This window comes from Impatiens glandulifera, chromosome 4 (assembly GCF_907164915.1).
Source record: "Impatiens glandulifera chromosome 4, dImpGla2.1, whole genome shotgun sequence".
Lineage (NCBI taxonomy): Eukaryota > Viridiplantae > Streptophyta > Magnoliopsida > Ericales > Balsaminaceae > Impatiens > Impatiens glandulifera.
The window spans coordinates 54766217-54786051 of NC_061865.1; the positions used below are offsets into that span (position 1 = coordinate 54766217).

Below are 19835 nucleotides of genomic sequence, written 5' to 3' on the forward strand. Positions count from 1 at the left end.
TGTTTATTAATTGGAGAATTAGCTTTTTGTTTTCATGAATTTATATCAACACACAACAATCAGACAATATACTAAACAAAATTAAATAACCGGAAATTCTCAACACACAACAATTAAACAACAAACATTTAAACATGACGAACTAAACTTGTCTCGGAGTGAACACACAATTGGATGGGAAAACAAACATCAATGACTACTTGATGGGCCAGGATTTTTGGAAGGGGTTGGAACCTGCGTCTTGCGCATGTCTAGAGTTTTCGAAAGACATGCCCACTTTGTCTTTAGCCTTTGACGGAGCAAGACCACCCTCATGTATTTGTTTTCTATGAACATATCATGTGCCCATGGGAATATGTCGAAGTAACATTTCATCATTTTATTCAAGATAACAACTACCACCTCCTCAAAGGTTGCACGTGCAAGTGTAGGTGTAGTTGTTACACTCTCAACGGTCTTGGACATCTCCACTTGTCTATGTGATCTCTTATCATCCAACTTGTCAAAGAATCCTCACATGAGCTCTTCAATGTGCTGGACAACTAGAGAGGAGGACTTGACGTCTGAGGATTTGCCCTTATGCTTCTTCATGTGGTTGTCAAATGATGGAGTATTATTTCTCCTACGATCTTCAATGTCTTGTCTGGGCTTGTAATTTTTTGGGGATCACTGAAATGGACATCCTCTGAATGCGAATAATCCCATACTCCTTAGTTTGGGGGAACCTAGGGAACCAATGGATCACGCAAGTGAAGTCCCTCATCATGCTGGCCTTTGAAAACCTCTTCCAGCAGATCATAGTCGGGTATAACTTTATCCTTCAAAGATGATAACCCCTTATGCTCCTGCATAATTAAAAATCAAATTGAATTTGTATAGTAGAACACATACAATCATTGAGATTACCTTGTTCGCATCCCACCACTCAAGACTCACTATGATCATCTTCTTTTCATGGTCCCATGAGATACTAGTGTAATTTTGGGTCCATCACACCAAGTTTCTTAATTGCTTCTTGGTGGAGAAATGGTTCTTCAATTAGGCCATCACGTGGTGAATATAAAATTCATCCCAAAAAGCTTTAATCATTATATTATAATGAGTGGTCGTGAGATTTCCTAACAGGAGTCGCCCTTCCCTCTTTTGTTTTCCTAACAATTCTAGGAAGAACGTTGACCGTTATGGATGTGCATCCTAACGAGCGACATCATGATATCGATACCCAACTAGCCTATAGAACATTTCTAGTGTCCTAATAACAAAAAGAAATTAATTTAGCCGCGACCCTAGAATTACACCAAAATTTCAGTACATAATGTACTTGATTGATCCGATTTGGTATCCCAAAAGAGGCATGAATCTCATCTTTTGTTTGGAATGAAGGTTTTGAATGCAACTCACGATTGATCCATTCTAGAATTCAGTTTTTTTATCTTATCCATCTACCATTTTATTTGACAAATCAAATTGTGATGTCACATTTTTTTATCAAAATAGAAATCTTACCATCCATTTTTTAGTGGCTCAATCGATTTTCAGATCCAAATACAAAGAGAAGCGGCGAAAAGTTGAAGGAAGCATGGATCTGTTGAATCTAACCGTTTCCTAGGCGCGTGCGTCCTGATCTATGATATAGCCGCAGAAACAAGTTTGGAGATGATCGATCTGAAGTTGGAGGAAGCGTCTTTAGAGAGAGTGAGAGGAGCGGGGAAATGGCTGGAGGAGCATGCCTAGTACTTTTTATTCAATGGCACACTCCGTAATTTTTAAACAACTGCGAGAACTTAAATGTCCCAAAACCCTATCTATCCAAATAAACCTAATCATATTTTATACAAGTTTTTTGGCCACTTTAGCCAAAATAAACTAAATAAGCTTATTTCGGACAGGCCAAATCAATCGTTTACATAATTTTGTGCACTCTGGCTTTGTTCTCTTTTTATCCACAATCTATAATTAACCTTCCCAAATTTCTAGAAAAAAGCCATAAGTCATATATTAGTTTAGATAGTATGATCCAAGTTATTTTAGAAGAAAGTCATAAGTCATATATTAGTTTAGACAATAAGAGCCAAGCTTCAAAAAGAATTCTTTATTTTAAGCCTATTTCCAAATAAATTTAGTTAGACATTCATGTATTTATTGAAACCTGTACAATTAAATCTATTTTCAAATGCATTATAATTGAGTTTCTATTTCTCTATATAACAAAGATTATAATCATTCTAAATATAATAATTCATGCTGAGAAAACATATTTAATGTTATGAGAAAATAGAGCTATTCATGTTGAGAAAACATATTTTTATGTTATATTTCAAGCATATTTGAATTATATTAGAATGTCAATAAATAACAATTTTAATCTCAGAGTTCTCATTTCTCCGGTGGACTGAGAATTCAATAAATAGAATTGAGATGTTTTTATGACTATGTGGCGATGAGAAACTAAAAGAAATTTTCAGTGACAAAAGCCAATCACCCATGGGGTTATAACAACGTGAGTGAGGGTTTATGAGTCCTTTGAGTGTTTATCATGACCACAAAATTTTGAAAAATATGTGGCATTCAAAAAGAAAACGTGGAATGATTGAATATTTTAAAAAAAATAGTTCTAAACTTAGCGGCATGAGTTGTGATAGTAAGTACCATAATAGCTCCAAATTCATGGTGAAAAAAAGAGCGTAAGGTAATCACTATTCCTGGTTCATTTTCATATGTATATTTGTTAGACATTGTATTATTATTACTAGTTCATAAAAAATAATTAGATTGATTTATGTTTAATATTTGTTAGACTAATATAAATAGTTAAATTAAATTTATTTATTATTGGTTATTTTGTGTTTTATAGAATCACATCAAACTTCATAAGTTTAAGTTGGGTGGACTTTTCGCCGACATCACACCAATAGGTGCAATCGTGTTTATTGTTGGAGTGGACACAAATGCCGATGGTTCGAGTGATTCCGAGGACAATCAATTCACTTCTATGGATGTTGACGGAGTGATGCATTCAAGGAAGTTTAGAAATAGTAGCAGGAGTAATCGTATTAGGACTAGTGGGAAGGAGAAGGTGAAATCAAGCCGCAAGCAAGACAATGAACGTGTTATATATAATCACCACACTCACACTAACATTCTAGTCGCGCTTTGAACCCAACAATCTAAGACCCTACTTTAGTCCAAAGCTTTATTGAAAATTAACAAATATATGGGATGACCACGTGGATCGAGTGAATCGATGCATGACCGGTTTGCTACAAGTACACCACAAGCTTATAAAGAAGCATTAAAATTATTTGAAAGAGATTAATTTCATTGCATTTCTAAAGAACTATATGAATGACACTTCTTGGTTTTAACTAATCCACCATAATTCTATTGAAACCTTAATATACTACTTTTATTTATGTTTACCTAGTTTTGAACTCTTACGTGAACTTTGTCATATTTAATCAGGTTTTAATTTTAATTTTGTATTAATATTAAATTTATGTTTTTGCTTAATTATTTTTTATAGGTATTAAATGACCGACATATATTTTATGAGAAATGATTGAGAGAGAGAATTTAAGAGATGAAATTTTAGAGGGATGACATATCGCAATCTGATTAGCTGAAAAAATAACAAGTTTTCTCTCTCTTCTCCCTCTTCTCACCTTTTACCCCTTTTCAAGTCAGTGATGTGGTGACATGTCATTTCCTCCTTTATTCCCTCTTTTAAATTCTCTCTCTATTACTCCTCATATTTATACGGTCAATTTTTCATTCATGTGCCAAAGAAGCAGTTGACATGATTGTAGAAGAAATATATGACATAAATATCTATTTGGAGAGAATGTATCATCGAGCTTATACTAGCGGATTTTTATTAGTAATTCAGAAAATATTTATTTAAGTTTCGTATGGATGTTATTACTTTTAATACGTTGGTAAACGTGCTCACTACTAAGTATGAATTGTCTAATCAAAATAAGAGACTTTGTGGTGAAAACTATCACCCTAAGAATGAAACCAGAATAATAGCAATCGTAGTGGATGCTGAACAATAGCGTAAAAGTAAAAAAGAACAAAATAACGACACAAGAATCTTACCCAGGTTCGGACCAACAATGTCTTATGTCTTACTTTGTGAGAATTGATTCAATAGAGTTATAATAGGAATTACAAAGATTTAACTCTCTCTGTTTGTTCTAGGTTTTAGTCACACTCCCTCTTCTCGTTTATAATATATAGATGCTTTTATAATTCATAATTAGGGTAAAGATCATGTGATGTCATTGCCATCTCCACCATGATATGATATCGTGGCTATTTAGTTGACATTTCATAATAATACGATTTGATTGACATATTCATCATTATGTGATTTCATGCATTTTTTAATCCAACAAATAATCGCACATATCTTTCTTCTCTTTTTGTACATAACATCGATGCGCACCAAATTGAGCCTCAAAACCCTAGGCCCAATTTCACAGACTTTTTTCTAGAAAAATCGCTCACAATGTTTTTAATGCAAGTCAGACAACATACAGTAACCTTGTCAAACTAGTCGTTACTCAAGTATAGCACTGAAACAATCAATAGATATTTTCATCGTGTCTTAAAATCAATAGTTCTGAAGGCTAATGACCAAATCTTACCTATGGATAAAACAAAATTAAGAGAAGAGAGATATAAATATTTTAAGGTAAAACTCTTAAAAACTAAACATTATGAATATTATAACTTTAATAAATGTTTTTATCATATTGAGTTGTATACGTGCACCAAAACGTACGCACGTCAAATTTTATGGGCCTAAGAAGAAAATTATCAAGTGGCGGTGTGACTTTGATACGTGTTTCACATATGCCAGTTCGTTTTCCACCTCCTTTGACAAATAAGTAATTTAAGTCATTTAAAGAATATTTTGTACATATTAAAGTTATGATTGTTTATATTAATTATGTGTAGACAAATATTATCTTATTGATTCTAGTTATAAAAATAAAAGAGGTTATTTAATTCCATGTAAACAAACTCGATATCACATGGAACAATTTCAAAGGCCCGCCTTCAAGTTCATTACTTAAAACATTTAACAATATACACTCATGTTTAAGTACTACAATCGAACATGCATTTGGAGTATAAAAAAATGGCGAATTCTAGAGAATTGTGGTAAATTTTCGATAAAAGCTCAAACACATATTGTTGTAGCAACTATGTGTTTACACAAATTTGTAAGACCTCATGTCGTTGACAAAGGTGGAGATAACGACATAAGGTGGAGATGACAATGGTGAAAACAAAAACAACTACTCTAGCTATGAGGATTACAATTACGATTATGATGATGACGATAACTATAATGTGTAAGGGAATATTCATGGTGATGAACGAGAGGTAAAATTTATGTGTTTATTTATTAATGTTATTTGTTTGACTAATTTTCTTGTTAGTCTAATTTTAAATCTTAACTTAGAAAATATAAATTTATAAGTTATATATATTTTAACTCAATTTTAGTTGTTTTAAACTATTTTTGTTACAATTTTACTATACTTACTTTAATTTAAGAACTTTTATCTTTTTATACACTTATAAGTTTTTATCCACTCTTCTAGCTTAGACCTTAGCGACAACAAGTGATGAATATCCCCGGCCTCTCTAAGGTTATGGGTTCAAACCCGTCAGACGACAAGTTTAACGTCTAGTTAAATGATTAAGTGTGTTTGCAGGTTATGTGCCTAACCCGCGGAGATTAGTCGCATTTTAAAGGATAATCGAAACTCAGCTTCTAAAAAAGTTATTTTCATCATTCTTTTTTTGGTTTTTGCTAAAAGAAACTATTTTATTTGTTAACATATGTTAAAAGTTGAACAAATCTTGTAAATAAACATCAAGAATATGAAAAAAATAAACAATAATAATTAAATGAAACATGGAAAAACAACTACCAAATAATGATAGTTGATCAATTCATATATCTCTTCAAGAAATTTTTAAGAGGATGAAAAAAGTGTCTAGTAATGAGATATAGACTATAAAACTCCAATTATAAGGATAAGCAAAACATGCATGGAGAAATGATTATTAGAATTTTTTTTTGAGAATTGAAATGATTATTAGAATTGTTGTACAAATAACATGTAAAATAATAATTATACAAATTATTTCAAGTTGGTTCCATGTAGCAATCAATAATAGGCATAACATCAAATAATAATAAAAATTTTAACAAAATAGTAATGAGACGACCAAATCCAATATAAGAATAAAGTTAAGAATTATAATCTCTAAGTGTTATTATAAGTTTATCTTACAACTAAAATAAATTTAATCACACTTATTATCAGAATCAATACACTAACTAAACAAGCCATTAATAAATATAATACAAATGATCTATCACCAAAATATTATTTAATAAAAGATGATGACATTTATGCATTTCATTATTATTTAATAAAAGTTGCATGTGAACCTAAAAGAGAGTCAACAAATATTTTTATAAGGGACCATTTTCAAACAAACAAAAAAATCTAAGAAAATGACTTATATGAATTGATGTGAAGTTATTTAAAAAATGTGGAATTAAGATTGTTTATGTTAAATTACTAAAATAAATCCTTTTAAATTTAATAAAAAAATAGAAATAATTTAGTATTTAAATTTATAAATTAGGTAAACTGATTGTTGAAAGAACTACATAATGCTATAAACAAATTATTTATTGTTTACCATTTTTTTTTCACATTACATTAAAATTCATATCATAATCATATGTAGATTCTCTCTTCCACCAATCTAAACTAATCACATTATCTTGAATTATCATTCTCAATTCATATGTTTAGCCCATTCCTTTATAATAACAAGCTAAATTAAATGTTAAAAATTTAAAATTTGAATGGATCTATGTTAGGGCTCGGTTGGGTTAAAACTCACCCCGAAAAATAACAGTTTATTTTACAATAAAAATTTGATATTACCTTTAATTTTTTATTTTTTAAATTTAATTCCCTATTTATTTATTTAATTCATAGAAAATAGGATAAAACCTACTTTTATTAGTTTTCCTTATATGTTATTAAGCACACCCCATTCATATTCTTGGATGCAATTTCTTTTATACAACTAAAACCGAGAGAAAAAAAAACATTACCCTTAATTTTTTAATTTTTTTAATTTAATTCAATATTTATTTATCTAATTCATAGAAAATGGAACCAAACCTATTTTTATCCATTCATTTTATCGGTAATTTTCCTGTTATATTTTTAAGTCCACCCAACTCAAATTTCTAAAGCTGTCTATAACTATAAGCTATACAAATATACATATATTTTTTTATATTTCGGTTCGATTTGGTTCGATTCGGTTCTAATTCGGGGTCTTTTGGGCCCCAAAAAAAGTTAAAAAATAGTTGAAAAACAGCATTTGGGTCCATATTTAGATGTGGGTTCGGACAAACAAGGGCCATAAGCCATACTTGACCACAACAGCTTAGGGTTAGGGCAGACACGCAGCCCGATAAGGACGGGATAGTTGCCGGAGAGCCGAGAGAAGTATTCATCGCCACGGATGCTCTGATTTCGTTTATACTATATTTCAATACCAATATTACCCCCCTTCTCCATTTCTCTCTAGATAAAACGAATGTGAGCTCGATTGAAGGAAAGAAGAGGACCCATAAAACAAGTTCTAGGTTTTCTCTCTTTCTTTCTCGTGTTCTTTCTTTTTTTACTCTACCCCCTTTTCATGCCTTTCTAAATCGATTACTCTGACGACACGTTTCGTTTTCATTTATAGGATCTGCATAAACCAACCACCTCGATCGATCGGCGGTGTTGTCTCTCCTCTTGGATTGAAGTTCTGAATTCCAATTTCAAAAAAGGTTCATCATTTCACCATTTTCAGGGTTTTCTGGTGTTCATTTCTTTGTTGATTGATCGGATTTGTTTATAATTAGGGTTTTCAGATGATCAAGAATTGTGATAAAAGGAGTGTTTGATCGCCGTTCATCGGCGAGTTGATTAGCGGTTCTTAGGGGGGTTGAGGTTTTGTATGGAAACTCGGAGTCGGAAGCGGGCGGAGGCTACCTCATCGGCCCCTTCTTCCTCTCCTGTTACCCGTTCTAGTAAACGAGCTCGTACTTCTGCTGCTGCTGCTTCTGCTGCTACACCTTCACTAGCTGTATCTACAACTGTCACTGCATCCGCTCGATCAATCTCAACTAGGACTCGTGGTGGTAGGTCACAAGCGTTATCTGTTCCATCTACTAAAATGGATTCGACTAATGAATCTTCGGGTTCTGGAAACCGTGGTGGGAGAAGAGGAAGGAACAACCCATCAGACAATGCAGAGAAAGGGAAGGAGAAAGAACATGAAGTTAGGGTTAGAGATAGGGATAGAGATAGAGAAAGAGAAAGGGAAATTGAAAGGAACATACTGGAGATGGAAGCAGCTGCGGATGAAGATGATAATGATAGTGAAGGAGCTGTTGGCCTATTGCACCAGAACTTGACTTCTGCAAGCAGTGCCCTTCAAGGCCTCCTAAGAAAGTTGGGTGCTGGATTAGATGATTTACTTCCATCATCTGCCATTGGAGCCTCATCCTCTCAACAGAATGGGAGGCTTAAGAAGATTTTATCCGGGCTGAGGAGTGATGGAGAGGAAGGAAAGCAAGTGGAGGCATTGACGCAGCTCTGTGAGATGCTGTCCATTGGGACTGAGGAGTCACTCAGTTCATTTTCTGTTGATTCCTTTGTACCAGTCCTTGTTGGGCTTCTTAACCATGAGAGTAATCCTGATATCATGCTTCTAGCTGCTAGAGCACTTACTCATCTCTGCGATGTGCTTCCATCTTCGTGCGCCGCAGTTGTGCATTATGGTGCAGTATCTTGTTTTGTGGCTCGGTTGCTGACAATTGAGTATATGGACTTGGCTGAACAGGTTATTTCCGAGAGGATATTTGAATCATAACTTTCTTTTTTTTTTAAACGAAAATGAACAAGTTTTATTCAGAATAAAATAGAGCATTATACAAATTTAGACAAGAGTATGTGAGATTATTAATTAACATGTATCTCTCCCTGAAAACTAGAAGACCTAACCCATTTAATGAGTTTATGCCAACACATTTTCTAAACATTCCTTAATGAGGATCATAACATTACTATTTATATCTCTAATACATTGTGTTTGCAACTCAACAGTCACTGCAAGCATTGAAGAAGATTTCACAGGAGCATCCAACTGCTTGTTTAAGAGCTGGTGCTCTCATGGCTGTGCTTTCATATCTTGATTTCTTCTCTACTGGTGTCCAGGTAGGCTTAAATCTTACTTCTTAAGGTGGATATAGTTTTTTCCCCCAATTTTCCATATTATCCTGTTGCACTAATTTTATTATGGAATTATATGTTTCATATTCCAGCGCGTAGCATTGTCTACTGCAGCGAATATGTGTAAAAAACTCCCTTCAGATGCTGCTGACTTCGTGATGGAAGCTGTCCCGTTGTTGACAAATCTCCTTCAATATCATGATGCAAAGGTTTTTCTTATTTTTAGGAAAAAAATGGTTCAAATTATGTTGTTTGGCTACGGTCTATGATTTTCTTTGAAACATATTTGTTTGCTGCTCAATTTATAGGTGTTAGAGCACGCTTCAGTTTGTTTGACTCGAATTGTTGAGGCATTTGCATCATGTCCTGATAGGCTGGACGAACTATGCAATCATGGGCTGGTTACTCAAGCTGCCTCACTGATTTCAACGAGTAATTCTGGAGGCGGACAAGCATCACTTAGCACATCTACATATACTGTATGTTTGATTCCTCTCCTTAATTCTCATTGCACAGTTTTATTAATACAAGGGGTTTTAATCTTACAAAGATGTGCAGGGCTTAATTCGGTTGATTTCCACCTGTGCTAGTGGCTCGCCTTTGGGGGCAAAATCTTTACTGCTCCTTGGAATTAGTGGCATCCTTAAAGATATATTATCAGGTTCAGGGATGGTTGCTAATATGTCTGTTTCTCCTGCCTTGAGTAGGCCACCAGAGCAGGTAGGTGGTTCATTTTATTTCTCTCTTTACTTAACATGTATGTCTTATATTTGAAGATGTTGGGCCTGTGGGGTCACCCTTTATATGCCTAGTAGTGTGCATTTAGTTGTTTTGTAATTGTGTTCTGTGAGTCTGTGAGACATATTCAAAGTGCTTTTCAAAGACAGAGTGTTCGATTGGGCAGTGGTATTGTATATATTTAATTTAAGAACTTGCTCATCAGTTTTTCTCTTCGAAATAGAATGTGTTTACTGTATGCCTAAACTAACCAGATGTTCAAATACAGATATCTTGCTTTTTTACAGACTGTTTTCAGTATAATGCCAATCTGTAGTATGGACAAATTATTGTCTTCATTATGGTGAAGTTGGTTATTGTACCAACTGAAGCAGTTTTGTGGATCTTTCTATCTGTTTAGTTGTAACTTCGCATCTACTATGCCATTCCGTTTTCACATTTTCTCTTCATTTCTTAATATGATTCCCGTCCATCTGAAAGTAATGCATTATGTAGATTTTTGAGATTGTAAACCTTGCAAATGAGCTTCTTCCGCCGCTTCCTCAAGGAACAGTATCTATTCCATCCAGCACTAATTTATTGATCAAAGGATCTCTTTCAAGGAAGTCTAGTAAACAGGAGGACACAAATGGAAGCGCTGTTGAGATTTCAGCTCGAGAAAAGTTATTAAATGATCAGCCGGAGCTTCTGCAGCAATTTGGGGTGGATCTTCTTCCGGTTATGGTTCAGGTTAGCTTTTTAGAATCCTCGATTCATCCATTCTTTTGTCTGAATCCGTCAAATTATAACATCATTGACTGTAATACAGATATATGGTTCTAGCGTTAATAGCCCTGTCCGTCACAAGTGTCTTTCTGTTATTGGAAAGTTGATGTACTTTAGTAGTTCAGACATGATCCAGACATTAATGAGTGTGACAAATATCTCTAGGTATTTCTGTTGCTTCCTTTTTATGCATCAGATGCATACAACTTCTGTTTTGTTAGATGTCTGGTATTGATAGTCACCCTTTATCTTTGATTGATAGCTTCCTAGCTGGTGTTTTAGCATGGAAAGATCCTCAAGTCTTGATTCCTGCTCTTCAAATAGCTGACATCTTGATGGGAAAACTTCCTGGAACTTTTACAAAGATGTTTGTGAGAGAGGGTGTCATTCATGCTATAGATGTCCTTATATTAGGTGGTAGCACAGTTGTCTCTCCTGCAGAGAAGGATGGTGATACTATTTCTAAATCAGCATCACGCTCCAGGCGATCCCAGCGCTCAAAACCAGATTTGCATGGTACTGATGATTCCAAAATTCCAGTTGGCTCACCTCCTACTTCAGTAGAGCATCCAACCGGCAATTTAAGTATGCGGGTGACAGTCAGTGCATCTGCCAAAGCTTTCAAGGATAAGTATTTCTCTTCAACCCCTGGTTCCAGCGAAGTTGGGATTACAGATGATCTTGTGCGTCTGAAGAATCTTTGCTTGAAGTTAAGCTCTGGGGTTGACGATCAAAGAACTAAATCAAAAGGGAAGTCAAAAGCTTTTCTGACTAACAGCTTATCAGATATCCCTTCTATTAAAGAGGAAAACTTGATTGTTGTGGTGTCTGAAATGCTGGCGGAATTAAGCAAAGGAGATGGTGTCTCGACTTTTGAATTTATTGGCAGTGGTGTTGTATCAGCATTATTGAACTATTTTTCTTGTGGATATTTCTCCAAGGACAGGATTTCAGAAGCTAACCTTTCTGTTTTTCGCCAACAAGTAATACAGAGATACACAGCATTTATTACTGTAGCTCTACCAACCAGTCTTGATGAGGGGAGCGTGGCACCAATGAGCGTCTTAGTTGAAAAGCTTCAGAATGCGTTGGCCTCACTGGAAAGATTCCCAGTTGTTCTTAGTCACTCTACACGATCCTCAGGTGGAAGTGCGCGGCTTTCTTCTGGTCTAAGTTCCTTAGCCCAACCATTTAAGTTGCGTCTTTGCAGGGCCCAAGGAGAAAAATTACTCCGTGATTATTCTTCCAATGTTGTACTTATTGATCCATTAGCCAGTCTTGCAGCTGTAGAAGACTTTCTTTGGCCTCGTGTACAACGTAGCGATTCCAGCCAAAACCCTTCACTCTCTGTAGATAAATCTGAATCAAAGAGTACACCTACAGGGGCTAGTGCTTCGAATCCCTCTTCTGGTAATCGTCGTCATTCCAGTCGATCCAAAACCTCTGTCAATATTGGAGAAACAGCAAAACTGGATTTATCACAAGAGAAAAAAGCTGGTTCATCAAAAGGGAAGGGTAAAGCTGTTCTAAAGCCAGCCTCAGAGGATCCAAAAGGGCCTCTAACCAGAAATGCCCGTAGAAGAGCCGCTCTTGATAGAGACTTACAAGTAAAGCATACAAGTGGAGATACAACTTCTGAGGTATGTTTTCCTATAAATTGATGCACATGAACTATTTCATGGACATGTTGATTTTAGTTCTTTGGAGATTTCGTCCTTAAAAGTACCCATTTCCCTTTTAAACAGAATATTATAGAGACAAAATGGTTTAGCAGTTTATTTCTAACATGGAGATGATGTAATTGTAAATTTTGTTGAGCACCTTAAAACAGTCAATGTTATTTTCTGATTCACATTCCTTCTGTTGTATGCTTTGGTTGTTTTTTCTGCACTAAGAAATACACCTTTTAGATGGTATATGGAGTCCTAGGAATCTGTTGGATGGAGCTTTAACCTTACCATGTACATGTCCTTTTCAATTCTAAGGATCCAGTTAAGATTGTTCTACTTCCTTCACTGCAATGGCATTCCTAAAGTTCAACATTCTCAATGTCTAGAACAACTTATAAGTTATCATAGCTACCCTGCTAAGGTTAAGTTGAATTGATCATATATCTAATTATTGGTTATAGTCTCATGTTCTTAACGGTAGTGAATCCCAATCAATATTCCGTGATAGATGGTGGGTCTGGTGGATTCCTAAGTTTGATTGTCATGGATGCATGTATACAAAAAAGACTATTGGATTTCACCAGGTAAATCAAAGACGTCTGTTTATATTCGAGTGAGATCTGGAAAATGATAAGCTGGACAGTACTTCAAAAGAGTGACATGTTGGGGGAATATATGGATACTTGCTTCAAACTGTAGTATTTCTATTTTTTTTAATAGTGTGGTGGTATTGATAAAACATGATCATGTGCTGCTTTTCTTTTTATATGGATAAAAAGCTTTTGAATTTTTCTTAGAGTATTAGGAGACCTGAAAATTTATCTCATCTGATGTTTCATTCTAACAATATTCATACCTGGTTTGGCCTGATATATGCAGGATGAGGAGCCAGATGTGTCTCCCATTGACATGGATGATGCCCTGGTGATTGAAGATGATGAAATCTCGGATGATGAAGACGATGACCATGATGATGTATGTCAATGTATTGCAACATGCATTTATTTTTGAACTGCATTTCTCTGGCTAACCGATTAAAATAAATTATTGAAGTGACTTGTTTTTGCAATATTCATCTGAAAAGACTTTTGTGCTTGAAGGAACGCATTTGAACCAAATTTTACATTTTTCTTGATTGTCTCATTGGAACTTGGTGCATTAATGCTTTTCATGTAATATTATTTCCTCTTCTGCTGGCAAAGAATTCCTAGTTATTAATGGATTATATTAGAAATGAACATACATCTATTCTTGCATGGAAAAGAATTGGAAAGAATGACTAACTAGGTTCCTAGTTAACCTGACCCACATATGTTTATAGTCTGATACGGTTATCATCAATTTCAGGTACTACATGACGATTCCCTCCCCGTTTGCATGCCTGACAGAGTACATGATGTTAAACTCGGGGACCCAAATGAGGAAACTTCAACTGTTCCTGGCACAAGTGATAGCCAGACTAATCCAGCTCCTGGTTCCAGTAGTAGAGTTGGCGCGGTTAAGGATTTTGATTCTACTGAGTTTAGAAGTAGTACCTCCTTTGGTTCAAGGGGTGCAATGTCATTTGCTGCAGCTGCCATGGCGGGTCTTGCATCTGCAAATGGTAGAGGAATTAGAGGAGGAAGAGATAGACTAGGGCGCCCTTTGTTTGGTTCAAACGACCCTCCCAGACTGATATTCTCTGCAGGTGGAAAGCAGCTAAATAAGAACCTGACAATATACCAGGCCATTCAACGCCAGCTTGTTGTGGATGAGGCTGATGATGAGCGCTTTACCAGCAATGACTTCATATCTAGTGATGGAAATCGCTTTTGGAGTGATGTCTACACTATCACGTATCAGAGGGCTGACAATCAAAATGACAAAGGCCCTGCTGGAACATCTAATTCTTCAAGCGCATCTAAATCTAGCAAAGTCAGTTCGACCTCCAATGCGGATCCACCTCATCGAGTGTCATTACTTGATAGTATTTTGCAGGGGGAGCTTCCCTGTGATCTTGAGAAGAGCAATTCTACCTACAACATTTTAGCACTTCTTCGTGTTTTGGAAGGTTTGAATCAGCTTTCTCCTAGATTGAGGGTCCAAGCATTGATGGACAATTATGCTGAAGGGAAAATTTCTAACCTTGATATCCTTGGTGTTACTGGTGTTAGAGTCCCTGGAGAGGAGTTCATTAACAGTAAGCTTACCCCAAAGTTGTCTCGTCAAATCCAAGATGCTCTTGCACTGTGCAGTGGCAGTCTTCCAGCATGGTGTTCCCAGTTGACAAAATCATGCCCTTTCTTGTTCCCTTTTGAGACTAGGCGTCAATACTTCTATTCAACTGCTTTTGGATTATCAAGAGCACTACATCGTTTGCAGCAGCAAGGTGCGGATGGTCATGGATCATCCAATGAAAGGGAGGTGAGAGTTGGTAGGTTGCAGCGCCAGAAGGTTCGTGTCTCACGTAACCGTATTCTGGATTCTGCAGCAAAGGTTATGGAGTTATATTCGAGCCAAAAGGCTGTTTTGGAGGTCGAGTATTTTGGCGAAGTTGGTACAGGATTGGGTCCTACATTGGAATTTTATACTCTTTTGAGTCATGATTTACAGAAAGCTTCACTTGGAATGTGGAGGTCAAGTTTTCAACCAAATAAATCTCCAATGGAAGTTACAGATATGGTTCACTCTTCACTTGGCTTGTTCCCTCGTCCTTGGGCACCAAATGCTAATACATCTGATGGAATCCAATTTTCAAAAGTGGTTGAGCATTTTAGATTGCTTGGTCGTGTGATGGCTAAAGCTCTTCAGGATGGGAGACTTTTAGATCTATCATTCTCAACAGCTTTTTATAAGCTTGTCCTTGGTCAGGTACTCAAGTTTTACATTTGAACATGCTACCCTAGCATATAGAAATAAACTAGGTTTCCTTTGCATCCTCGATGTCATAATCGTTTTCGTATTCATGTTTTTCCTTTATTATTTTATATTATTCTGAATTTAACAATTCAGTTATCTAAATAACGAGTTGTTGCATAAAAAGTTACAAGTAGCCTGGTTGAAATAATTTTCAGATGCTATATTGAATCCCAAATGTTAAGAAATAAGTTCCTTTTTTTTACCAAATAATTTTGAGCAAGGCTGCCAATAAAACTTAGTTGCTGTTATGATTTGAAACTTCTTAAGATTAGTAGAAAATAATTTGCTTGTACTACTTTCTTGGTCCCTCTACAGGAGCTTGATTTGTACGATTTTCTTTCTTTTGATGCTGAACTTGGGAGAAATCTACAAGAATTGCAAACCCTAGTATCCAGAAAGCGTCTTTTGGAATCTTCTAGCAGTCTAACTAATGAAGATACTATGAGCTTACATTTTCGTGGGGTTCCCGTAGAGGATCTTTGTTTAGATTTCACCCTTCCTGGCCATTCAGACTATGTCCTGAAATCTGGAGAAGAAACTGTAATTGATCAATCTCTCTTTAAAAACTCTTTCTAACTTGTACTTTTATTGATCACGTGTCTTGATGATGCTACCAATTCAATATTGTATGTATGCCAGGTTGACATTGATAGTTTGGAGGAATACATATCCTTAGTTGTTGATGCTACCGTGAAGACAGGGATAACAAGGCAAATGGAAGCATTTAGAGCTGGATTCAATCAAGTGAGTAACTTCTTTGTTTACTATTTCATATATCTTGATGATAGGTCCATTTGAATTGTTTTGTAATGCTAGAATCTGACATTTATATACTTTGTTGTAATTCTCAGGTTTTCGACATTTCTTCTCTACAAATCTTTTCTCCCCATGAATTAGATTATTTTCTTTGTGGACGCAGAGAATTGTGGAAGGTAATCTTTATTTTTTTTTATATTGTTTTTTTTAAAAAGGTAAACATTTCATTAAAAAGAAACACAAGATGTGTTCAAATGTTGCAAAATTTTTATTTTGATATTCTTTCAGAGAATGAATCTATAATTCAGATTCCCTTGATTTATTGATGTACATATATTTTCTTGTTATGCAGGCCGAGACACTGGTGGAACACATCAAATTTGATCATGGTTACACCGCGAAGAGCCCTGCGATTGTTAACGTATTTCCTACTAAATTTTCTTCTGATTTAGATTGAGGAGTTAATAATAGTTTGTACCATCATCTGATTTCTATGGTTTTATATTATTTTAGTTGCTGGAGATTATGGGTGAGTTCACTCCAGAGCATCAAAGATCCTTCTGTCAGTTTGTTACTGGTGCACCTCGCCTTCCACCTGGCGGTCTGGCAGTTCTGAGCCCAAAACTAACAATTGTCAGAAAGGTTTGGAAACATGGACTTATTAGATTCAGAATAGTTTGTTGTATTATTTGGGTCTTCATATTTTGTTTGTTTTTTCTTATGATTTATTGCAGCACTCATCCGTGGCTGGAAATGCATTAAGCAGTGGTGGCAATGGAGCATCGGAAACTGCTGATGATGACTTGCCCAGTGTAATGACGTGTGCCAACTATCTCAAGCTTCCTCCGTATTCTACCAAGGTAAAAAATTACTTGATATAAATGGGCAGAACTAAACCTGAAGTATACGCCAATCTGCTTGGAATTGGATATCTCATGTGTAAATTTTGAATTGATTGTTTTGTTTGATGGTAGGAAATTATGTACAAGAAGTTGCTTTATGCCATCAATGAAGGGCAAGGATCATTTGACTTGTCATAAGCAAACTCATTACAATATGGGTTTTGTTACATTCCATGGAGGAAATTTCTGTTATTTTCTAATTGGCCTAATCTTTAGCTAATTATAACATCTTTGTCATCTCCTCCCCAACAAAATGATGGATATTGGTATGTCTCAACCTTTTCTTCAAAGTGTATTATGATTAACTAGATGGGGTTTTCTTCTTTGGTGAAATACTGTCCATTTTTGCTCCCAATTCTTTGATTAACTCATTGTTGTTTTTTACCAGGATGAATGGAAAGCTTTACATGGGTGGGGCTTGGAATAGGAAGGGAAGGAAGGAGGAGGCTGTAATTGTGGTGCAATTTCTGTTGTAAATAATTAATAGTGAAAATGAAATTTCATAATCCTTTCTTGTTTTAGTTTTAATAGCATGATACTGCTGTTTGTTTTTCTTAGGTTGATGATACAAAGTTGTGTTGACATGATTTTGGCATGTCAGAAGTTTTATTATTTTAGTAGATGGAGGTACAGAATGATTTAAACAAGTTTTGTTGTTCAACTATTATCAAATTATAATAATAATCTAGAAAATGGATAGTTATTATATGAAATGTTCTTTATATGGGATATTTTCTATAACATGTTGGTGAACTAAGCTATTTTCCAACCAAGTAGTTTCAAAAGCAAATGGTTAATGGATCATCTTTGTAGCTAGAGTAAAATCTCTTGGGTTATTTTAGAATCTTCCCTCATAAACTTGCTAGCATTCAAAACAGTAATTTTGGTTGTTTGTCAAGAATGATTTCAATGAAATGGTAGCAAAATCAAGGATTGACTTGTCTATCATGGGTTGCCCATCCAAATTCGTGATGATTCAAAAGTATCATTCATCCAAATCAGTGATGGTTTAAAAGTTTTTGTATTTCCCTTAGTTTATTTTAATATAACTAAGATCATCATTTCAATAAGATCTATATCATTTGAAGTCCTAATTTGTGATGAATAAAAACAGGGTAAGTTAAGATACAATGAGATTTATCATCCTCACCTATCAGTCACGTAAAAAAAATAAGATACGATAAGAAAGTTATGTTTGGGAGCATTTGGTCCCGAACATGTCTTTCTCTATCTAACCTTCTCTTTCTAACTTTTTACATGATAATTTTTTTCTCTATTATTACTCGTTCGTGATATAATGTCAATCGAACGTGTCTTTGACATGATTATTCAATTTTTTTAAACTAAACATTCTTTCAAAAAAACTTCTCTATTTACATTTGTCACATCTTAAAATTTCTAAAAGAAGATGAGTATTTTCAGCCATTTAGTCTATATGCAATATATCCTATAAAATCATATGAAAAATAACTGCAAATAGACTCAAACCACTCATTAATACTCTTATTTTTCCCAATCAAGAAGCTTTCCTCAAATTGGAGACTATTGCTCATATCTCAATTCTAGCTAGGGAGCTATTTTTTCACCTCCACAAATCAAAAAATTAAACTGGAACATTTACTGTCAAAACTGGTATATCAAAAGCCCTTAACAAGCTTGAATAGTCCTTAATTGAAAGCATTTGGGTTTGTTAAATGTTTTATTGACATAATTCATCAATACATCTACACAACCTCAACTCAAATTTTCCCTTTAGTGAGACATTATGTTAATTATTCCCCATTTAAGACACTAAAGCCATCAAAAGGTATTTGTCAAGCTCATCCACTTTCACATATCTTTTCCTTACTGTTATGGAGTTTCTTCCTTGATGTTGTGAGAAAAAAGAACAATAGAAGTTATTGCAAGAAATTTCAATCTAAAAGGGTAGAACATCATGCTTTCCTATCTTCTTTCTCAAATGATATTTTCATCTTTGGCAAGGCAAACTTAAGCACAATTCATTCATTTGCCAACATTTTGAAATCTTCTAGCTTCTATCAGGGCAAGAATCAATAAAAGACAAGATCTCATGATCTACTCAAAATCATGCCGACCACAATTTATTGAGTTTGCCTCTGATTCGCTTATATTAGAAAAAGGAACAAAAACGAGTTAATACATTGGACTTCCAATCTCTTTTGGTATAAACAAAACCAAATGTTAAAGCTTTATCACAGAAAAAATGCAACAAAAACTTCAAAGTTGAAAAACTAACATTTTCTCCTTACTAAATTTGTAGATAAAAACTATCCAACAACCAAATAATGCAATCAAAGGTCCACCATAGATTAAGATCCTTGATAATAAATACATCCACATTAAAAACTCATGTAGTCTTTCATACTTTCTTAAAATTAAAACAAAATTTACTTATTCCAAAGCATGCAAAGATATGATTGTTATTAAAAACAAGATTCTTCCATTGGTTTTTGTTATTTGCATAGGAAATTGATCTAATCAAAAACAAATTTGTGTCACCACTACTCTCCTCGAGCTTTACGAATGAAATCATCATAAGGTATGTTCTATATTTTTACTATTTCTACACAAACTCATACTTAGAAATCCCAATTACAATACCTCAAATTGATAACAATAATTTTTTTTGGAGAGAATCAAATTCAGGACTCGTGACAAAAACTCAGTTTATCAATTCATTTCTAACCATAATAGATACACTCTTGACTGAAAATCCTCCTAGTTGGTCAGATTCATTACAAGCTTAAAAT

The 19835-nt window shown here is 34.7% G+C and overlaps 1 protein-coding gene across 2 annotated transcripts; it reads left to right on the forward strand.

Moving 5' to 3' along the window:
- Positions 1–7523: 7523 nt before the first annotated feature.
- On the forward strand, positions 7524–17711 carry LOC124936490 (E3 ubiquitin-protein ligase UPL3-like). 2 transcript variants are annotated; one of them, XM_047476993.1, is made up of 20 exons: positions 7524–7699; positions 7804–7888; positions 7964–8946; positions 9210–9320; positions 9428–9544; positions 9644–9814; positions 9894–10055; positions 10569–10802; positions 10882–11003; positions 11101–12478; positions 13388–13483; positions 13856–15358; positions 15722–15946; positions 16046–16150; positions 16258–16338; positions 16515–16583; positions 16676–16804; positions 16897–17022; positions 17137–17330; positions 17453–17711. In XM_047476993.1, exons 3-19 carry the CDS (start codon positions 8059–8061, stop codon positions 17200–17202), a joined length of 5583 nt encoding a protein of 1860 aa, XP_047332949.1. In that variant the 5' UTR covers positions 7524–7699; positions 7804–7888; positions 7964–8058; the 3' UTR covers positions 17203–17330; positions 17453–17711. The 2 variants fall into 2 exon arrangements, with proteins under 2 accessions (XP_047332949.1, XP_047332950.1); XM_047476994.1 differs by having other exon boundaries at positions 7973–8946.
- The last annotated feature ends 2124 nt before the right edge of the window (positions 17712–19835 follow it).